This window comes from Ambystoma mexicanum, chromosome 8 (genome assembly GCF_040938575.1).
Source record: "Ambystoma mexicanum isolate Mex_15411 chromosome 8, UKY_AmexF1_1, whole genome shotgun sequence".
Taxonomy (NCBI): Eukaryota; Metazoa; Chordata; class Amphibia; order Caudata; family Ambystomatidae; genus Ambystoma; species Ambystoma mexicanum.
The window spans coordinates 55,843,518-55,863,625 of NC_090929.1; the positions used below are offsets into that span (position 1 = coordinate 55,843,518).

The following is a 20,108-nucleotide window of genomic DNA, read 5'->3' on the forward strand; positions in this document are numbered from 1 at the left end:
GTTGGTGCCCGAGACAATGTTATGCCCCAGTCCCACCCTGCTTTCCGGTGTTCACAAATTGTGTTCTTTTGGGGAAAAGAGCGGCACGTTGCGCAGGGTTAATTTAGAGCCCAGACAGATATTAAACTGTAGCTCCTTGTGAAAGAAACAAGACATGTGAATAAAAACATGTATGTGATGTTGATTTATACCGCGCATGGCTGCCATTTTCATGGTCTCCAGGTGCTCCTGTGGATCTGAAAGGGAGAAGGGGTATGGGTTGGTTTTGTTATGTTAAATCCATTCATTAAGCGCTACCTACACCAACTAGGGCATCACAGCGCTCAAGGTACAGAGATCAGAAGCCTAAAAGAAATAGACAGGAGCAAAACTCCAACTGAAAACAGAAAAGTTGTAAAAGCGCGACAAACCGATAAGTGGTGAACAGTAGCCCGTAAAGAGAATGGGACGGAGTTCCATAAGAGAGTCAATACAACCGAGGAGCAGCGACCTCCCACTCCAGAGCGTTTGAATCAGGGGACACAAATCTGTTAAGCGGACGAAGAACGTAAAGTGCGCGAGGGAAAATAATGTAGGAATTTCACCTGCAAATATTCCGGCCCGGTTTTATTAAAGGCCCGGTGAAGCAAGCAAAGGGCTCTGAACTTCACCCGTTTGGTCATGGGTAGCCAGTGCAAGGCATGAAAAATGGGGGACACTGAGGCATAACGGGCCGCACCAGTCTCCATCCTGGCTGCGGAATCCTAAAGGACGCGTAACCGATGCAGCACAAAACCGGGCTGCCCCAGGTAAAGCGAGCTACAATGGTCCAAGGAGCCTGCCGTAAGTGACGAAACTACCAGAGGACAGAGAAGACGGGGAAGGTCAGGCAGGACCTTGCGTAGGAAGTGCAATTCAAAATGGACAGACTGGGTATATAGTGCTAACCTGAGCCTGCATGGGAAGCGACACAGAGTGCTTCACACCCACGTTCTTCACCAAAACAGACGGTGTAGGTAGGGGGCTGAGTTCAGCAGGCCAAAAAGCAGAGGACAAGCCTGAGGGCTCGTGGGCAGACCATACAATCGGGACTTCCGTTTTATCCCCGTTAAGGCATCCACACATGAGGTTACAGGAGAAGAAAAGAAAAGATAAGCTGGGTCATCACGAGTTTGGCGGTAACCCTTAAATATGGCAAAAACGCTATTACCGCTGCATTTAAGGGTCCACCAAATCACAGGTTTGGCAGGATTTACCCAGAGCTCTGAGCTGGGGGGAAATCCGCTGCAAATTTGCTGATTTCCGGTGCAATTACCGTGGGGTAATACCGCCAACAGTAGTCGTGCTGAAAATACCCCATTGGGTCCAGTGGGCAATGGGGAATTCCCGAATGGACTCAATGGGGAATTCCTTTTCCGCCAAACACGTGATCTCGCGCTAATAGCTCTGGGGGGGGGGGTTGGCAGTAGCGCTATTAGCACGGGGGGTATCACAGCGGGAATACTGCCAGGATACTGCCCAATTTGTGATGAAGCCCAATGTGTTGTGCTTAGTTGTTGGTGTGAGTAGTGTCTATGTAGGTGTTGTTTCTGGGTGGGTTTTGATGTATATAGCGGAGGTGTATTGTTTTTGGGTGGGGATATGCTCTTGACTTGCCTGGGTGTTTGAATCAGTTGGTGTGCTTTGCACGGTAGTTAGAGAGGTGTATGGTTCTGGTTATTTGTGTTGGCGTGGTTGTTAGAGTGTGGTCAGTGAGTGTGGTTGAGAAGGAGTTTGACTTGTCTGGGTGTTTGAATCAGTTATGTTGCTTTGCATGGTGGTCAGAGAGATGTATGGTTCTGGTTATTTGTTTTGGCATGGTTGGTCAGCATGTGGTCAATGAGTGTGGTTGAGAAGGAGTTTGACTTGCCTGGGTGTTTGAATTAGTCGGTGCACTTTGCATGGTGGTGAGAGAGATGTATGGTTCTTGTTATTTGGCTTGTTGTGGTTGGTCAGCGTGTGGGCAGTGAGTGTGGTTGAGAAGGAGTTTGACTTGTCTGGGTGTTTGAATCAGTCATGTTGCTTTGCATGGTGGTCAGAGAGATGTATGGTTCAGGTTATTTGTTTTGGCATGGTTGGTCAGCGTGTGGTCAGTGAATGTGGCTGAGAAGGAGTTTGTCTTGCCTGGGTGTTTGAATTAGTTGGTGCACTTTGCATGGTGGTCAGAAAGATGTTTGGTTCTGGTTATTTGTTTTGGCATGGTTGGTCAGCGTGTGGTCAGTGATTGTGGTTGAGAAGGAGTTTGACTTGTCTGGGTGTTTGAATCAGTTGGTGTGCCTTGCATGGTGGTCAGAGAGATGTATGGTTCTTGTTATTTGTCTTGGTGTGGTCAGTGAGTGTGGTTGAGAAGGAGTTTGACATGCCTTTGTGTTTGAATCAGTTGGTGTGCTTTGCATGGTGGTCAGAGAGATGTATGGTTCTGGTTATGTGTTTTGGCATGGTTGGTCAGCGTGTGGTCAGTGATTGTGGTTGAGAAGGAGTTTGACTTGTCTGGGTGTTTGAATCAGTTGGTGTGCCTTGCATGGTGGTCAGAGAGATGTATGGTTCTTGTTATTTGTCTTGGTGTGGTCAGTGAGTGTGGTTGAGAAGGAGTTTGACATGCCTTTGTGTTTGAATCAGTTGGTGTGCTTTGCATGGTGGTCAGAGAGATGAATGGTTCTGGTTATTTGTTTTGGCATGGTTGGTCAGCGTGTGGTCAGTGAGTGTGGCTGAGAAGGAGTTTGTCTTGCCTGGGTGTTTGAATTAGTCGGTGCACTTTGCATGGTGATCAGAAAGATGTATGGTTCTGGTTATTTGTTTTGGCATGGTTGGTCAGTGTGTGGTCAGTGATTGTGGTTGAGAAGGAGTTTGACTTGTCTGGGTGTTTGAATCAGTTGGTTTGCTTTGCATGGTGGTCAGAGTGGTTGGTCAGCATGTGGTCAGTGAGTGTGGTTGAGAATGAGCTTGACTTGCCTGGGTGTTTGAATCAGTTGCTGTGCTTTGCATGGTGGCCAGAGAGAAGGATCCATCTCCATGTATGAAACTTTTCTGAAACCGGCAGATGATAATTATCATCACGTGCTCAGAGTCACATCACCTGACCATTGGGGACACGTGGGCATTTATACAACAAATGCTCCGAGATTTTTGAGAAAGATTGCACTGCCACATCCCTTAAGTGCCAGGCTATTATTGAAGTCTAGGTAATAAGGACGAGGATACTCGTCCTTGGCACTGGACTACAAAGAGGCAACACAGCGGCCGTTGATGAAGCTCCCTGTCCAAGGCGAGCATCTTTCTATCAAGTCTTTTAATTGAAGACACCTTTTCTCTTTGCAATCATCATATCGCAAGCACAGAGGGGCACTGCCAAGTCACTGCTTTCTATGCAAATACATCCTTGCACTGCTTTGAGGAGCAGCGTGTGGTCTGTCCTGAACAATGGAGAATGGAGGAATTAAACTGCGACCATTTGTCGCTGTCATTGTTGCCATCTTTACCACAACTAAGTCATCGCCGGGGCAGTTCATTGACTTGTTAAAGTCATTGCACGTTTCAATCAAATTGACAACTTCAAGAGTCATCTGCAGTCCTACTGGTTTGTAAAGTGTGGCTGTGTGGTGTCTACGTGTTTGCCAACGACACGTTTTTGGCTTAATCTTTTCATATCAACCCCTTCCCGTGAAACAGGCGCTCCTTATGCCCAGTCCATACGTCTACAAAAGATTTATCTCGAAGACTGAAGTGCCAAAATGACACCAAGTTTACGAGAGGGGGTGTATTCTAGCCGGAGTCTAGAAAAGGCCAAGCATACAAACGGTGGAAAAAGAACCCGCAAGCCTGAGTGATCGTTCTGTGCTGTGTTGGGTTACTCTGCTTGTATCCTTTTCCCAAATCACCACTGTGTTGGAATCAGAGAGCTTACGATTGTTTGTGGAGTGGGGTATCCAGACCTTAAATCTGCTGGAAGAAAGAACATGAGTGAGGGGAAGAGGCAAGGATGGAAAAAGGGGAAACATGTCACGAACGCAGGGAGGGAGGGATGCAGGCGCAGTGATCGAAGTGAGCGGGAACGGTCAGGAGCGGCGTTCCACTACTTTTATTTGTATCTGTTTACCATTCTTCTGCTTTTTCCGACCATAATCACCATTCTATGCAGAGCATTTCTCCATTCATGTCCCTGTGCAGGTGTAAAGTGGCAATAGGAGACTTAGTTACTAGTCACTTAGACCACGGCAATGCCCCGGCTGCAGCACCTTGCCACATGTCTCACCGTGCGTATGCCTACCCATACCGTCCTGCCGAGACCACACTTCCACTCCACTCCACTCACCTTAAAATATTAATGTGCCACCCCTCTCTAGCAAGACTTTGGCAGAACATAGTATGTGCCCTGAATACAGTTTTTCTGGGGAATATCACTCTTGAATGTAAAACAGCAACTAGGCATGAGTACAAGACTTTGAAAATAATACCTCGGACCACTTTTGAATCACTCCGTTGTTCTCAGGTTTGTGTCAAAATAACATAAATGATGTGTGAATGTGTCTGTACAAACGTGTTTTAAGCATAATTTATTTAATATTAAGACATGAAAAATGAAATCATCATTTGTTTGCCATTTCTTTAATCAACATCACACAGCTGCACAATTATGTTTTCAGGTGCTGGAAACAGCAGTAAAATACCCAGAGGTATGGGTGCGGGTGGGCTTTAGAATGACGTGTGTGCCTGAATATAATGTATTGATGATGTGTGTGGAAACTAACGCATTGACGTATCCATTGGCGGCTATTGTCCTTAGAGTGTACATTTTTCGCCTGAAGAAGGACACGCGCCGAAACATACTGTGCGTGTGAAATTGATTCATTGCACAGATACAAAGCTGCACATGTAACGGGGTTGCAATACACAGAATTGGTTTTCTGTTTCATAAAAAGGGCGTTGAATGCAAGGTAAAACGAAACATTGATGACAGCGTTATGAAATGACACTCCCCCCACCCCCCACTAGAGGGAGTCCTAAACTTCAGCGCAAATATAAGTGGAGAAAACTCTTTCAGCCAGGCATTACGCACCTGGTGGTGACGTGGAGGGACATGCTTTTTGTGCTGTGACAATGTCATTAGAATAGAGGTCGTTTTAGGGAGGTTGCAGCCTGTGTTGTTGCACAGACATGTGCAGCAATGCATTTCTCTTCCTACAGTGCATTCTTTCCACCACACTTATGTTCTGAGGTAGGGTTTTGTCGCTTGGCTTGATATTGAATACGTGGATTGAGGTTTTGTGAAGTATAGTCGCTAGGTTTTGTAAGGAGCGAGAGTTCTGCCATGATGAAAGAGGCCATAGTGCAGGGTGCAGACTTGGTCACTTAGACCGCTAGGCCTCATTTCTGGGCCATGGTCGATTTAATTGCAAGGGAGGAACTTCTCATGGGCCTGAAACTAGAGTCGCGACAGCAGGTGCCTTCCCAGGCGATACACAAATGAAGACACACCGGGTGTGAAAGACACAGTGAGATCCGCGAGGAAGCCCAGATGGTAGTATGGTCAGAATGGAGAACACAGCACCCCCAATGAGATCAGCCCTTCGGCCCAGAAATGAAGGTGTCCTAGTGAAACGCAGACATACAAGAAACTCATTTTCAGCAGTACGGCCTCACACACGGTTCTTCGTACAGCTATTCATTGGGAAACGATAAACAGTTTGTGTCCAGAGTTAGCAACATTGACCATTGACTTACTGGCTGAGCGCACCATGACACCATCCACGCCTCTTGACTTACCGGCAGCCAGCGCCACCCCCCCCCATTGACTTACCGGCTGCCTGTGCCATCCCCCCATTGACTTACCGGCTGCCTGCGCCATCCCCCCCATTGACTTACCGGCTGCCTGCGCCACCCGCCCCCCCATTGACTTACTGGCTGAGTGTACCATGACGCCACCCACCCCTCTTGACTTACCAGCTGCCTGCGCCATCCCGCCCCCAATTGACTTACCGGCTGCCTGTGCCATCCTCCCCCCCACATTGACTTACCGGCTGCCTGCGCCACCCCCCCCCCCATTGACTTACTGGCTGCCTGCATCCCCCCCCCATTGACTTACCGGCTGCCTGCGCCATCCCCCCTACCCCCATTGATTTACCGGCTGCCTGCGCCATCCTCCCCCCCCCCTTGACTTACCGGCTGCCTGCGCCACCCCCCCCCCCCCCATTGAATTACCGGCTGCCTGCGCCATCCCCCCACCCCCCATTGACTTACCGGCTGCCTACGCCATCCTCCCCCTCATTGACTTACCGGCTGCCTGCGCCTTCCCCCCCATTGACTTACCGGCTGCCTGCGCCAGGGGACCGTATTTGCCGCCCTTGCCTTTCCCTATACCCCCTTTGTAGTGCCCTCATGGCGTGTGCTTGATAGACTCCTCTAGCAGTGCCTGGCACAGATGTGCAGCGTTGGAACATTGTAAATAGCAGATGTTAATACTATGCGCACTGAGTAGACGCCAGACACCACTGCCTGCCAGCCACCAGTGCATTACCTGTATGAGCCGGCCCTGCTCACTCTGCAGGGAGTTCAGCTCCTGCGCCAGCGTGCTGTGCCCCCGCCGCAGCACCTCTCCGTCGGCCTTCAGCTGGGCAGCCTGCGCCAGCACCCTGGCCAGGTCGCCTGCCAGGGCCAGCAGCTGCTGGCCGGCCTGGCCGTGGGCTGCCCGCAGCTCGGCCTCGCAGTCCGCCAGGACCCGCAGTGCGGAGGACTGCAGCGCCTCGAGGCGCGCCAAGCCGCTGGACTGCTCCGGGCAGTTGGGGTCCAGGTAGATGCGGATTTGGGAGCTGTCGGCCTTCTCGATGGTGACCAGGGCCGCGGGCTCGTCGGGGTTGGTGCTGATGAGCGGCGGCGAGTCCGTCACCGGGGCGTGGTAGTGGTTCATGAAGAGAACGGCGCCAGTGACGGCGACGGCCAGCAGGATGGCCACGGACAGCAGCACGGTGCAGAGGACGTAGCCACAGCTCAGGCGCTGGAGGAGAGAAAGAGATGCGCCATCAAATACGCGCAATCACTGGCGCACGCAAATGCGTGCACGCAGTCACTTACATCTGCACACATTTCTTTATGCATACTTCATTCACACTGAGCTCCGATGAACACTCCATTTTACTCCCTAAAATCAGGCCCGAAGTCCCAACAAAAACCCTACGGATGAAGTAATACCGGGAATGCGCAATTTGGGCCTGATTCATGGAACGTTTTCCTATGGGATTGCGCCATTATAAAACACTTCCATGAATCAGTAAACTGGCGGGTTGGTCTAAGCTTGGCAAGCATTGTGGGGGGGGCAAGGTGGGGTGCACAGGCAGGGAAAGTGTACGTAAAAGGTGTGCACATCCTCTTCTCTTGGTAGTGGGCAAGGGGCGTCTTTTTTTAAACTCGTCTGTGGCGCAATTAAATAGAATAAATCATGGGTTCTAATACAGTAAAACCACAATACGATCTGCCCAGACAGTGTCATTTATAAAATCAGGAACGTTGCACATACATCTCACAACAAAAAAAGTTCAACACATTGAGCAATGAAAGCATGCGCGCCTTTCAGTGGCGAGGACTTGCAGGCCCACGTCTGCAGTGCGAAGGGCGCGGCCACCACGTCCGTCTCGCTGCCTCTAATGGCAGAGGGAACGCCCTTTAGCCGTAAGGAAGACCCCTAGAACTCCTCTGCAGTGCATGCCTTTCTGACAATGCAATGCTATTGGCTGCTTTAAGTGGGGCAATAATTTAGGGGACCCTCATTTGGGAATGAGGCTTGTGAGATGGGCGTGGCCTAAAAAAGTACGCAAACCGAAAACATCTTTTTAAAACGTTTCTTTGGGCCTCATTAGGACCCAGGTGTTAAGGGGTTAACGGCGCTGTAAAAGGTGTCGGCGCTATAAACCCTTAACGCCTTACTACGAGGTCCCTTTGCGGGACCCAACCATAACGGCTGGACTTGATCAGCCGTTAAAGTAGGGGCCCGCAAAGGGACTCTCGAGGTAAGTACGGTACCCCAATTTGCGGTACCGTACTTACTGCCTTCCCCATTCCCATTGAGCCCTATGGGGCAAAAATGGGAATGGGGAAGGGCCATAGTGGCATGGGGAATTACCGCCCCACCAACCTTAGAATGTGGTGGTAATTCCCCATTCCGCCATGGCGGACTCCGGCATCGACCATGGTGCTAATAGCACCATGGTTTTCCACCGGAGTCCTAATGAGGGCCTTTGTTTATAAAAGATGGCTTGAAAAGTACACAATTCAAGCCATCTTTTATAAAGCTTTGCCGATAGACAAAGCCTGAGGCATCTTTGTCCGTCGGCAAAGCTTTATAAAAAAGATTGCTTGAATTTTGTACTTTTCAAGCCATCTTTTATAAACCTTGAAATATGTCAGGGAATCCCAAGGTTCGTGGAGGGTTAAAGACGCCTCTGCGACCTGGGGAAACAAAGGGACAGTAACTTCCTCTGGTGACCTTTCTTGTGAGGGGTCACCAGGGGAAGTTACAGTGACTGACAGAAGTGCCAGCCAGCTACAGGGACAACACTGTGGCTGGCTGGTACTTCTGTCAGTTTGATCACTTAATGGTGGGAGCATCTCGCGTCGTGGCTGCGTCCGGATAATGTGTCCCGCCAATGTTGTGGTGGGAACGAGGGGGCCCCGGCAGGGCCTCAGTTCAGACCCACTTTTTGGAGACTGCTGGGGCCTGGCCCCGGCTAGCCCTGGCCCACCTAAAGCTCTGCGTATTGGTATTCATGTAGCGCTTTGCACCGCTGCACGCTGTTGTGGACACGCGCCCCTCATCTTCTCCTCCCACCCACGACAGGCTTTCCTCACTTTCCAACCTCGACATTTCGCCTCTGGAGTTTACTTTTGACTCTATTACTCATTTGACTTAATATTGCTTTTTTAATATGTCTCTAGGAAAGATCAGGGGCCTAATTCACAGAAGCGTTTTATAATGGCAAAAACCCATTGAAAAACGCCCTGTGAAAGAGTTGTATTCTTCCTTCAGGTTTCAGCACAGCTGTGCAAGATCATGCCTAGATGGTGGCAGTGCCGTTCAGACAGTCCTTGCTTCCTGCTTCCTCGTGCCACATGGTGCCCTCAGGCTGATTACAGGTGTAACATAACTGAGCACACATTCCCCTATTTGCACTTTAGTGGTGCCCATGGAGCAAATCTGTGGAGCAAATCTGTCAAGATTGAACAGTATGTAGAATTATAGGTGGGGTGGTGGGGATGTACTAATAATAACAATTTAGCATTTATATAGCGCTACGAACCCTCAGGTATCTGAGCACTGCTCATTATTACCCACTGTGTGTGGTGCTCATTTATCAACCTCAGAAGGATGAAAGGCTGAGTTTGGCAATGCCAGGATTCGAACCTGCGTCAGCAGGCTCTGCACAGATGTCAAAGCGAGCGCTCTACTCGCTGTGCTATCAGACAGGCTGTATACTGTATAGGCCACCAAGGGGTTGAGAGCAACATCAGAAGGGCAACGAGTGTGAAGCTGGAGTTGTCTACGCTGTGACTCACCTCGTGAAAAGCTGCTAATGCATGTTGTGCCTGGACCCCCTGTGCTACTTTACAGAGGAGGGTAAATCAGATAACGCATAATACGAGGTTCCCCCTCCTCTCACAACAACCCCAAAACAAGCACTGTCAATGCCAACAGTTTGGGCTTTTGTGAGGGTATGGGAAAGACACTTGCCAGGCACAGCCCTAGTGGTATTAACTGTGCATCGATGGTAGCAGGTGCACAATGGCTGACAGTGCCTGGGAATCTAATAGCAGGGCTAGAAAAAGCTTAAAATGTCTTTGGCAATGCTTGTTTTAAACAGGACTTCAGTGGCTTTGGCAATGCTTGTTTTTAACAGGACGTCAGCAAAGGGCACACAGAGTGCTTATAAAGCGAGTGGCTGAAGACAGGCCGGTTAAGACAGCGTGTTTACAACTCAATTAAGTCATTAACTCTCCGAAGACTGCTTTGAAGAAACACTGGCAGGCACTTTGAACGCAAAGGTGGTCGGTAAGGCTTGATTAAAGTGAGCTCAAAGAGTTCCCATGAGGAGGTGTTTTGGGCGGGGAGGAGCAGGAACTAGGTGGGAATGGCCCTAGGGATTAGCATGGCCATGGGCAGTCAATAAATAACCAAAACGCACCTACAGGCTGTGTGCCCCTCCTCATGTGCCAGTCCTCCCTATCTGTTCTCCAATGCAATAGTTTCAGTTTATAGTGGCTCAAGCGACACCCAATAGCCCAAACTAATGGAAAAAACGACCTGCCAGAGAAGTTATGCATTCCCTATTCCTCTGCAGTGACGTCACAGCAGGAGGATACAGCCTTCAGAACAGGAAATAGCTTTGAATGGAAGCCATGCACAACATGGCTGGTGCGGCCTGTGGCCTTGGGTGGTGCAGCTTAGCTGGCTGCTCTTTGCAGGTGACCACAGACAACCTGCGATGCACCATTTCTATGTACTCTCTGGCCCGCTCCTTGGGCCAAGCCTTTTCTACCGCTGCCCCACGCCAAGGCATTCATGATCCACCCAAATGTGTCTCTTTCTGTCCCAAATGTAATTTAAAAAAACTTTAAACTGCATTTATAACTCATTACTTAGTTGTTGTTTGCAATTCTTCATTTTCAGCATTGCTAAGTGTTTTAGACACAAATGTCTTTGTGTGTCTTACTGTACAGCAACCCTTTACCTTTCGAGTTTATGGTGAATTTCAGTTTTAGAAATAAAATAAAATTCAAGTTGAAAGGTTTTTAAAACATCAACTATACAGACGGCAGCGGGTATCTGTACTTCTGCCCTCTATATGGCTAGGATAGAGGCGCATAGCACTCCCCGCCAAGGTTCCCTATATGGTACCTTGGATGAACAACCCAAGGCTTGAGCTCTCACGAGGTGATGCAGGCAGGTTCTTAAGTACAGTGAGTCCCCAAAGGAATGGCCACACACTACCTTAGGTGATAACACAGCTTCTTCATATAAGATACAGTTCAGATAGATATATACACATACACAATAATACACTTTGCACTCAGGCAGTTCTATTCAAATAATGGCGAATAGATCTATACTCTATGTGGTACCACCCAAGACAATCAGTAATAATGCGCCAGGTGCTGACAGTTATGATAAAGCATGTGAATTACCACATCCCAAGAATATGGCATAGTGCCCAGATGCCCCATTGCATATCCCAAGCCCATGCCACACTGCCCCGATTCACCATGCCACATCCCAAGCACACGGCATAGTGCCCAGATGCCCCATTGCATCTCCCAAGCCCATGCCACACTGTGCGGATTCACCATGTCACATCCCAAGCACACGTCATAGTGCTCAGATGCCCCATTGCCTATCCCAAGCCCATGCCACACTGCCCTGATTCTCCATGCCACATCCCAAGCATACGCATAGTGCTCAGATGCCCCATTGCCTATCCCAAGCCCATGCCACACTGCCCTGATTCTCCATGCCACATCCCAAGCATACGCATAGTGCCCAAATGCCCCATTGCATATCCCAAGCCCATCCCACACTGCCCTGATTCTCCATGTCACATCCCAAGCATTGGCCATAGTGCCCATATGCCCCATTGCATATCCCAAGCCCATGCCACACTGCCCTGATTCACCATGCCACAACCCAAGCATACGGCATAGTGCCCAGATGCACCATTGCATATCCCAAGCCCATGCCACACTGCCCCGATTCACCATGCCACATCCCAAACATACTGTATAGAGCCAAGCTGCCCCATTGCATATCCCAAGCCCATGCCACACTGCCCTGATTCACCATGCCACATCCTAAGCACACAGCATAGTGCCCAGATGCACGGTTGCATATCCCAAGCCCTGCATATCCAAAGCCCATGCCACACTGCCCTGATTCACCATGCCACATCCCAAGCACACGGCATAGTGCCCAGATGCACCATTGCATATCCCAAGCCCTGCATATCCCAAGCCAATGCCACACTGCCCTGATTCACCATGCCACATCCCAAGCACACGGCATAGTGCCCAGAGGCACCATTGTATATCCCAAGCCCATGCCACACTGCCCTGATTCACCATGCCACATCCCAAGCATATGCATAGTGCCCAGATGCACCATTGCATATCCCAAGCCCATGCCACACTGCCCCGATTCACCATGCCACATCCCAAGCACACGGCATCGTGCCCAGATGCACCATTGCATATCCCAAGCCCATGCCACACTGCCCCGATTCACCATGCCACATCCCAAACATACTGTATAGTGCCAAGCTGCCCCATTGCATATCCCAAGCCCATGCCACACTGCCCTGATTCACCATGCCACATCCCAAGCACACAGCATAGTGCCCAGATGCACCATTGCATATCCCAAGCCCTGCATATCCAAAGCCCATGCCACACTGCCCTGATTCACCATGCCACATCCCAAGCACACGGCATAGTGCCCAGATGCACCATTGCATATGCCAAGCCCTGCATATCCCAAGCCCATGCCACACTGCCCTGATTCACCATGCCACATCCCAAGCACACGGCATAGTGCCCAGAGGCACCATTGTATATTCCAAGCCCATGCCACACTGCCCTGATTCGCCATGCCACATCCCAAGCATATGCATAGTGCCCAGATGCACCATTGCATATCCCAAGCCCATGCCACACTGCCCCGATTCACCATGCCACATCCCAAGCACACAGCATCGTGTCCAGATGCACCATTGCATATCCCAAGCCCTGCATATCCAAAGCCCATGCCACACTGCCCCGATTCACCATGCCACATCTCAAGCACACGGCATAGTGCCCAGATGCACCATTGCATATCCCAAGCCCATGCCACACTGCACTTATTCACCATGTCACATCCCAAGCATACCGTATAGTGCCCAGATGCCCCATTGCATATTCCAAGCCCATGCCACACTGCCCTTATTCACCATACCACATCCAAAGCATACGGTATAGTGCCCAGATGAACCATTGCATATCCCAAGCCCTGCATATCCCAAGCCCATGCCACACTGCCCTGATTCACCATTCCACATCCCAAGCATACGGCATAGTGCCCAGATGCACCATTGCATATCCCAAGCCCATGCCACACTGCCCCGATTCACCATGCCACATCCCAAACATACTGTATAGTGCCAAGCTGCCCCATTGCATATCCCAAGCCCATGCCACACTGCCCCCGAATCACCATGCCACATCCCAAACATACTGTATAGTGCCCAGATGCACCATTGCATATCCCAAGCCCTGCATATCCCAAGCCCATGCCACACTGCCCTGATTCACCATGCCACATCCCAAGCATACGGCATAGTGCTCAGATGCACGATTGCATATCCCAAGCCCATGCCACACTGCCCCGATTCACCATGCCACATCCCAAACATACTGTATAGTGCCAAGCTGCCCCACTGTATATCCCAAGCCCATGCCACACTGCCCCGATTCACCATGCCACATCCCAAACATACTGTATAGTGCCCAGATGCACCATTGCATATCCCAAGCCCTGCATATCCAAAGCCCATGCCACACTGCCCTGATTCACCATGCCACATCCCAAGCACACTGCATAGTGCCCAGATGCCCCATTGCATATCCCACACCCATGTCGCACTGTCCTGATTCACCATACCACATCCCAAGCATTCGGCATAGTGCCCAAATGCACCATTGCATATCCCAAGCCCTGCATATCCTAAACCCATGCCACACTGCCCTGATTCACCATGCCACATCCAAATCATACTGTATAGTGCCCAGATGCACCATGGCATATCCCAAGCCCATGCCACACTGCCCTGATTCACCATGCCACATCCCAAACATACTGTATAGTGCCAAGCTGCCCCATTGCATATCCCAAGCCCATGCCACACTGCCCCGATTCACCATGCCACACCCCAAACATACTGTATAGTGCCAAGCTGCCCCATTGCATATCCCAAGCCCATGCCACACTGCCCTGATTCACCATGCCACATCCCAAGCACACAGCATAGTGCCCAGATGCACCATTGCATATCCCAAGCCCTGCATATCCAAAGCCCATGCCACACTGCCCTGATTCACCATGCCACATCCCAAGCACACGGCATAGTGCCCAGATGCACCATTGCATATGCCAAGCCCTGCATATCCCAAGCCCATGCCACACTGCCCTGATTCACCATGCCACATCCCAAGCACACGGCATAGTGCCCAGAGGCACCATTGTATATTCCAAGCCCATGTCACACTGCCCTGATTCGCCATGCCACATCCCAAGCATATGCATAGTGCCCAGATGCACCATTGCATATCCCAAGCCCATGCCACACTGCCCCGATTCACCATGCCACATCCCAAGCACACAGCATCGTGCCCAGATGCACCATTGCATATCCCAAGCCCTGCATATCCAAAGCCCATGCCACACTGCCCCGATTCACCATGCCACATCTCAAGCACACGGCATAGTGCCCAGATGCACCATTGCATATCCCAAGCCCATGCCACACTGCACTTATTCACCATGTCACATCCCAAGCATACCGTATAGTGCCCAGATGCCCCATTGCATATTCCAAGCCCATGCCACACTGCCCTTATTCACCATACCACATCCAAAGCATACGGTATAGTGCCCAGATGAACCATTGCATATCCCAAGCCCTGCATATCCCAAGCCCATGCCACACTGCCCTGATTCACCATTCCACATCCCAAGCATACGGCATAGTGCCCAGATGCACCATTGCATATCCCAAGCCCATGCCACACTGCCCCGATTCACCATGCCACATCCCAAACATACTGTATAGTGCCAAGCTGCCCCATTGCATATCCCAAGCCCATGCCACACTGCCCCCGAATCACCATGCCACATCCCAAACATATTGTATAGTGCCCAGATGCACCATTGCATATCCCAAGCCCTGCATATCCCAAGCCCATGCCACACTGCCCTGATTCACCATGCCACATCCCAAGCATACAGCATAGTGCTCAGATGCACGATTGCATATCCCAAGCCCATGCCACACTGCCCCGATTCACCATGCCACATCCCAAACATACTGTATAGTGCCAAGCTGCCCCACTGTATATCCCAAGCCCATGCCACACTGCCCCGATTCACCATGCCACATCCCAAACATACTGTATAGTGCCCAGATGCACCATTGCATATCCCAAGCCCTGCATATCCAAAGCCCATGCCACACTGCCCTGATTCACCATGCCACATCCCAAGCACACTGCATAGTGCCCAGATGCCCCATTGCAAATCCCACACCCATGTCGCACTGTCCTGATTCACCATACCACATCCCAAGCATTCGGCATAGTGCCCAAATGCACCATTGCATATCCCAAGCCCTGCATATCCTAAACCCATGCCACACTGCCCTGATTCACCATGCCACATCCAAAGCATACTGTATAGTGCCCAGATGCACCATGGCATATCCCAAGCCCATGCCACACTGCCCTGATTCACCATGCCACATCCCAAACATACTGTATAGTGCCAAGCTGCCCCATTGCATATCCCAAGCCCATGCCACACTGCCCCGATTCACCATGCCACACCCCAAACATACTGTATAGTGCCCAGATGCACCATTACATATCCCAAGCCCTGCATATCCCAAGCCCATGCCATACTGCCCCGATTCACCATGCCACATCCCAAGCATATGTATAGTGCCCAGATGCCCATTGCATATCCCAAGCCCATGCCACCCTGCCCTGATTCACCATGCCACATCCCAAGCATACGCATACTGCCCAGTCGCCCCATTGCATATCCAAAGCCCATGCCACTCTGCCCTGATTCACCATGCCACATCCCAAGCATACAACATGTTGCCCACGTGCACCCTGGCACACCCCATACACATGGTATTATCTCTTATGCGATTGTTGTGTGTGTGTGGGCGGGGGGCTCACCCTCTCCGCCCGCATTTTATGCTTGTTTTCAGCCACCAATGGGCACATTCTTGTGACCAACCCATAGAACTGTCTTTATCCAATCAGCGGCACCCCAAAGGTGAGGTCAAGTTGATCCAACATTTGAATATTCCCCGTGGGGGGTATGGGAGCTGATGGGGGTGCAGTGCGCCCAGTTGGAATACATTGCACAGTAAAATGCCAGGGCACGTGTCATGCTCAGCACTGAAGACCAAAAGCCCTCTACAAAGACCCGACATCACTCTGGGTGGACTATGCTGGCCTCTTGTGTTAGCGCGACCCCACGCGGTGCTGGCCTTGCACCCCTCATTTGCGCCGATGTGGAACGCGTGAGTCTTCAGGCTAGCCACCCTCCAGGGCTACGTTTAATGCCCACGGCATTCTACTGCAGGAGGACCCCTGCCTGCATGCGCCAGGCACGGGCCGGCAATGCAGAGGGGAAGCTTTACACAGCTGTGCAATGTGAGGGCCACTGTACATGGTGTGCTTGCCACATGCACTACTCAACCTCTTAAAAACCGGGCAGCCTAGAACGAAGTGCGAGGGGCTCCGCGCTCCGCTCTCGCGAGAGAAGGGGTTTGTCAACAGAGGAGGGGGTAATCTTATGAAATGAACATGTGGGGACTTGAGATGACTTGGATTGAATATGCAGTTAGAATATTACCGTGCTATGAGTTCTACCGTCTGTACATGAACACGTGGGAGATTGCAGTCTGCTTTCGGCTGGGGAGTTTCTGGTTTGCAGTGGCTGAGTTTTCCTGAAGGCCCCGGGTGTGAGGAAGACCAGGTCAATTGTGGGGGAGGGAGTGTACCATGTAGAGCAGCTGGCTGGATACACAAGGCCAAATGGTGTCTGGAGGAGAGGACGGAATGCATTTTCACTAGGTTGGGTTTTGTGCCCAGATGTATGTGTACATACAAGGGACAAACTTCCTGAGAACACAAAGCCTTGTTATTGAATGACCAGTGGGGTCCGGTTAGGTTGCGAGGGTCGAATTTGGGTTAGGTAATAAATGCATGGAATGGATGCTCGAGGGCAGAGTTTCACCTGTGTTTTATGGTTATGATATAATATGATAGGTTATTTATAAAGTGCTTAATACCCAGAGGTTTCTAAGCACTGACCCGGGGATCGAACCTGTGTTGCTCCATGTCATCTTGCTTCCAAGGCGAGCATGTTGCCCCTGAGCTATCCTTCCCATTGCCCCTGAGCTATCCTCCCGGTTCCATCTGGATTCTCAGGAAGATAAGCATAATGTATGTTAGGGAGGCCATATGGTTTAAAATTGAAGTCGCATGAGGGGTGGCTCAGGAATGTAGAAGGAATAGTTTAGGACGCAAGCTTGTCTGGGGCGTTAAGGAGGTTATTGTTGCAATCAAACGAAAGGAAACAATTTTCTCTCCTCCCTCTAATTTAGGAAATCTTATCGAGGCTATGCACATCACGTACTGGGTTAAAGGTTCTCTGACAAATGAGGCAAGTCAACTGTTGAATTTTTTGAGTTTTTAAACGATTTATATTTCAGGATTCCATGACCGATTAGAATGAGACCATGCAGAAACAGGGATTGTGTTTAGGAAATGTATCCAAAGGGATTATAAAATGTAGGGGATGATTAGATTTCTTTGTATATGGTTAGCCAATGGGGGTTAGGGGATGATGTAACTGGTATGTGTAATAATGTACATTATCTAATTTTGTGTATAAAAACTGTAACTTTGTTGAGCACATAAGGAATTGTTCATTTTCAGTTTCCCGGGCTGACTAATCTCTTTCTGGCATTTTGATTGCAATAAATTTGCTTTTCCGAAAAAGTGCATTCACTCTATTTTTGGAGTTGCTTTTCATATTGGTTTTTGAGTTACCCTTCTACAAGAGCAAGCACGTGACTCCCAGAAGACCACTCTCTCAACATATGTGGATAACGTGTAGTTTGCTGTCACTTCACTGGTAGGGCATATGTGAGAAACCTGAAGGTGTCTCACACACTAGTCCCCGGGGATCTCGTGGCCAGGTGGCCAGGACATGGCCGTCGCTTTTGGATCCAGTTCCTGGGGGTGGACAGTGCGGGAGCATCACCTGGATGAGGGGTTTTTGGGGAGTGGAAGTGGGACACCGGATGTCAAGATGCGGTATCCCCTTCCCTGTAACACCTTTTCCCAATCCTACGAGGTAGGATACTTAAGAACTCAAACACCTTCCTTTTCCGACACAAACCCTTTCTCACGGACAGCTCAATGTGAAAGAAAATGGACTAACACCCGAGCCGTATACCTGGCATGTCCCAGTACAATGGTCAGGCAAGGTCAGGTAATTAATGATCACTACAGGCACCTGACTCCATCACACTTCCCCACACGGATAAAAGGAGGAGCACGAAAGCACACTCTGAGCAAGGCAAAACACACAAGGATGCAGCAGTTCCAAGATGGCAGTTGCAAGGAGAAAGACGACAAGACCGGAGTGGGTTGCGAGAAGGGAAGTGCCCTTGACCTTTTCAGAGAAAGACTGTAATTTCATGAGCCTTTGCGAATAAGAAACTTAAGACCTGGATTCAAAGCTGAACAAACCTGCATTGTGTATCTGAGATACGCGGGGCTCTCCCGCGTCGATAGCCAGGGCGGGCAGGATCGTTTTCCACTGTGGTGCTATCCTTGGCTCCTACAACAACGCAGCATCAGTAAAGTCAGCACAGCCGGTGAGTTGGGGAGACTGATACCAGACCGGTCTGTGTTAAAGTCAAGGTTTCAAGCTGCAACATTTTATAGAGAAAACTGAAGAGAACAGTGTGCAAAGCATATGATACAAGAGACGCCAATATAATTAAAAAGCAGATGAGTGACTGAACCTTTGAAGCCAAGACATATACCGTAAACAGAGTCGTCCGGCGCCACTTGGGTGCTCATTTGAAGGTCTCTGTTAGGTATCCAATTGAAAGGTTTTAAATGTAAAAAGGAATTGTGAAATCAAAATGGTCCTGCAACAGGTCAAGCAAAACCCTGTGCACATTCGAAAGTCTTTGATAGTTGATGCTAACTGAAACTGGTCCGCACCTGGCTGAGGGAGACTAATTGTATTAAGAAGGGGATCTGAGCAAGTGGGATTCAGGGTGAACCGTGAGTCGCCCGAGAAGGAATATCTTATGAACATTATGAAAGAGGTTCTGAGCCCGGCTAAGGGGGATCCGGGGTGAATAGTGAATCACCTGAATTGAGTACTTGTCAAGGGAAAATTACTTTTTGTTTGTTTTGTCCTACCAGGCCCTCTGCATGAAGAGACTTTGATAGGCAAAGATCCTTGGGCACAGAAGGCCTTGATGCTAATGAGTGAACTGTATCCTTGTGCTAAAGAAGCCAAAGAATATTGCCTGGGAGATGTTTAGGTGTGGGGGATCTTGCTTCTCTCTTTAAAAAGCCTGGCTTTTCTTCACTGGCAGAAGATGTAAGGCAGACTGTACCTTCAGCCAGGGTCCAATGCTGACTTCTTCTTGTTGCTCCTTGCAAAGTCTTCAGATGATCTTCCAAAAGAGGATCTCATCCTTCTTTGAAAGCCAAATGGGCCACAGTGATTGGTGTAGGCTAGGCCTGCCTTAATGAACCAATCCTGGGTCCCTACCAACAACCTCCTGTATGCATGCGGTCATAAGCAGACTGCGTTGTAAAAGAAAAGGTAAAGGGGTGAAAACATGTAATACTAAGTCCCACCCATCTTCCTGTCTGTAGTGGATCAAAGGGTCTCTCTAGTTAATGGAGCTCTCTGTGGTTCCCAATTAAAGTGGCATGTCTCCCTTGAAGCTGTGGCAGGAATAGACTTTCTGGCTTCTGCAAACCACATTCTAGTAGCTTCTGAATGGGGTCCCCCTGTTGGGATGACTACTGTAAACAGCTGTCCCAGACATGACAGTTAACTACCCTTGATACTGAGAGGCAAAAGGACAGGGCAGATCCATGAGCCTTTGGTAATTAATTAGGCTGCCCATGGCAGGAGGCAGATTTTGCCCTCCCCCTTCTGAGATGACATGGCGTAATACTGTTGTTCATATCCCCACTACATATGACAAGGTAACTGGACCTGTAGTCTGTGTCCACCCAGAGTACAC

General features: G+C 49.9%; 1 protein-coding gene across 3 annotated transcripts in view; it reads right to left on the minus strand.

Moving 5' to 3' along the window:
• The window catches only part of FIBCD1 (fibrinogen C domain containing 1), a 1,178,447-nt gene that overhangs the window by 883,268 nt on the left and 275,071 nt on the right, over window positions 1–20,108 (minus strand). For all 3 annotated transcript variants that reach the window (XM_069609275.1, XM_069609274.1, XM_069609276.1), the window contains one exon: window positions 6,533–7,009. In XM_069609275.1, the coding sequence (XP_069465376.1) occupies window positions 6,533–7,009 (477 nt within the window). The remainder of the gene's footprint in view (window positions 1–6,532; window positions 7,010–20,108) is intronic.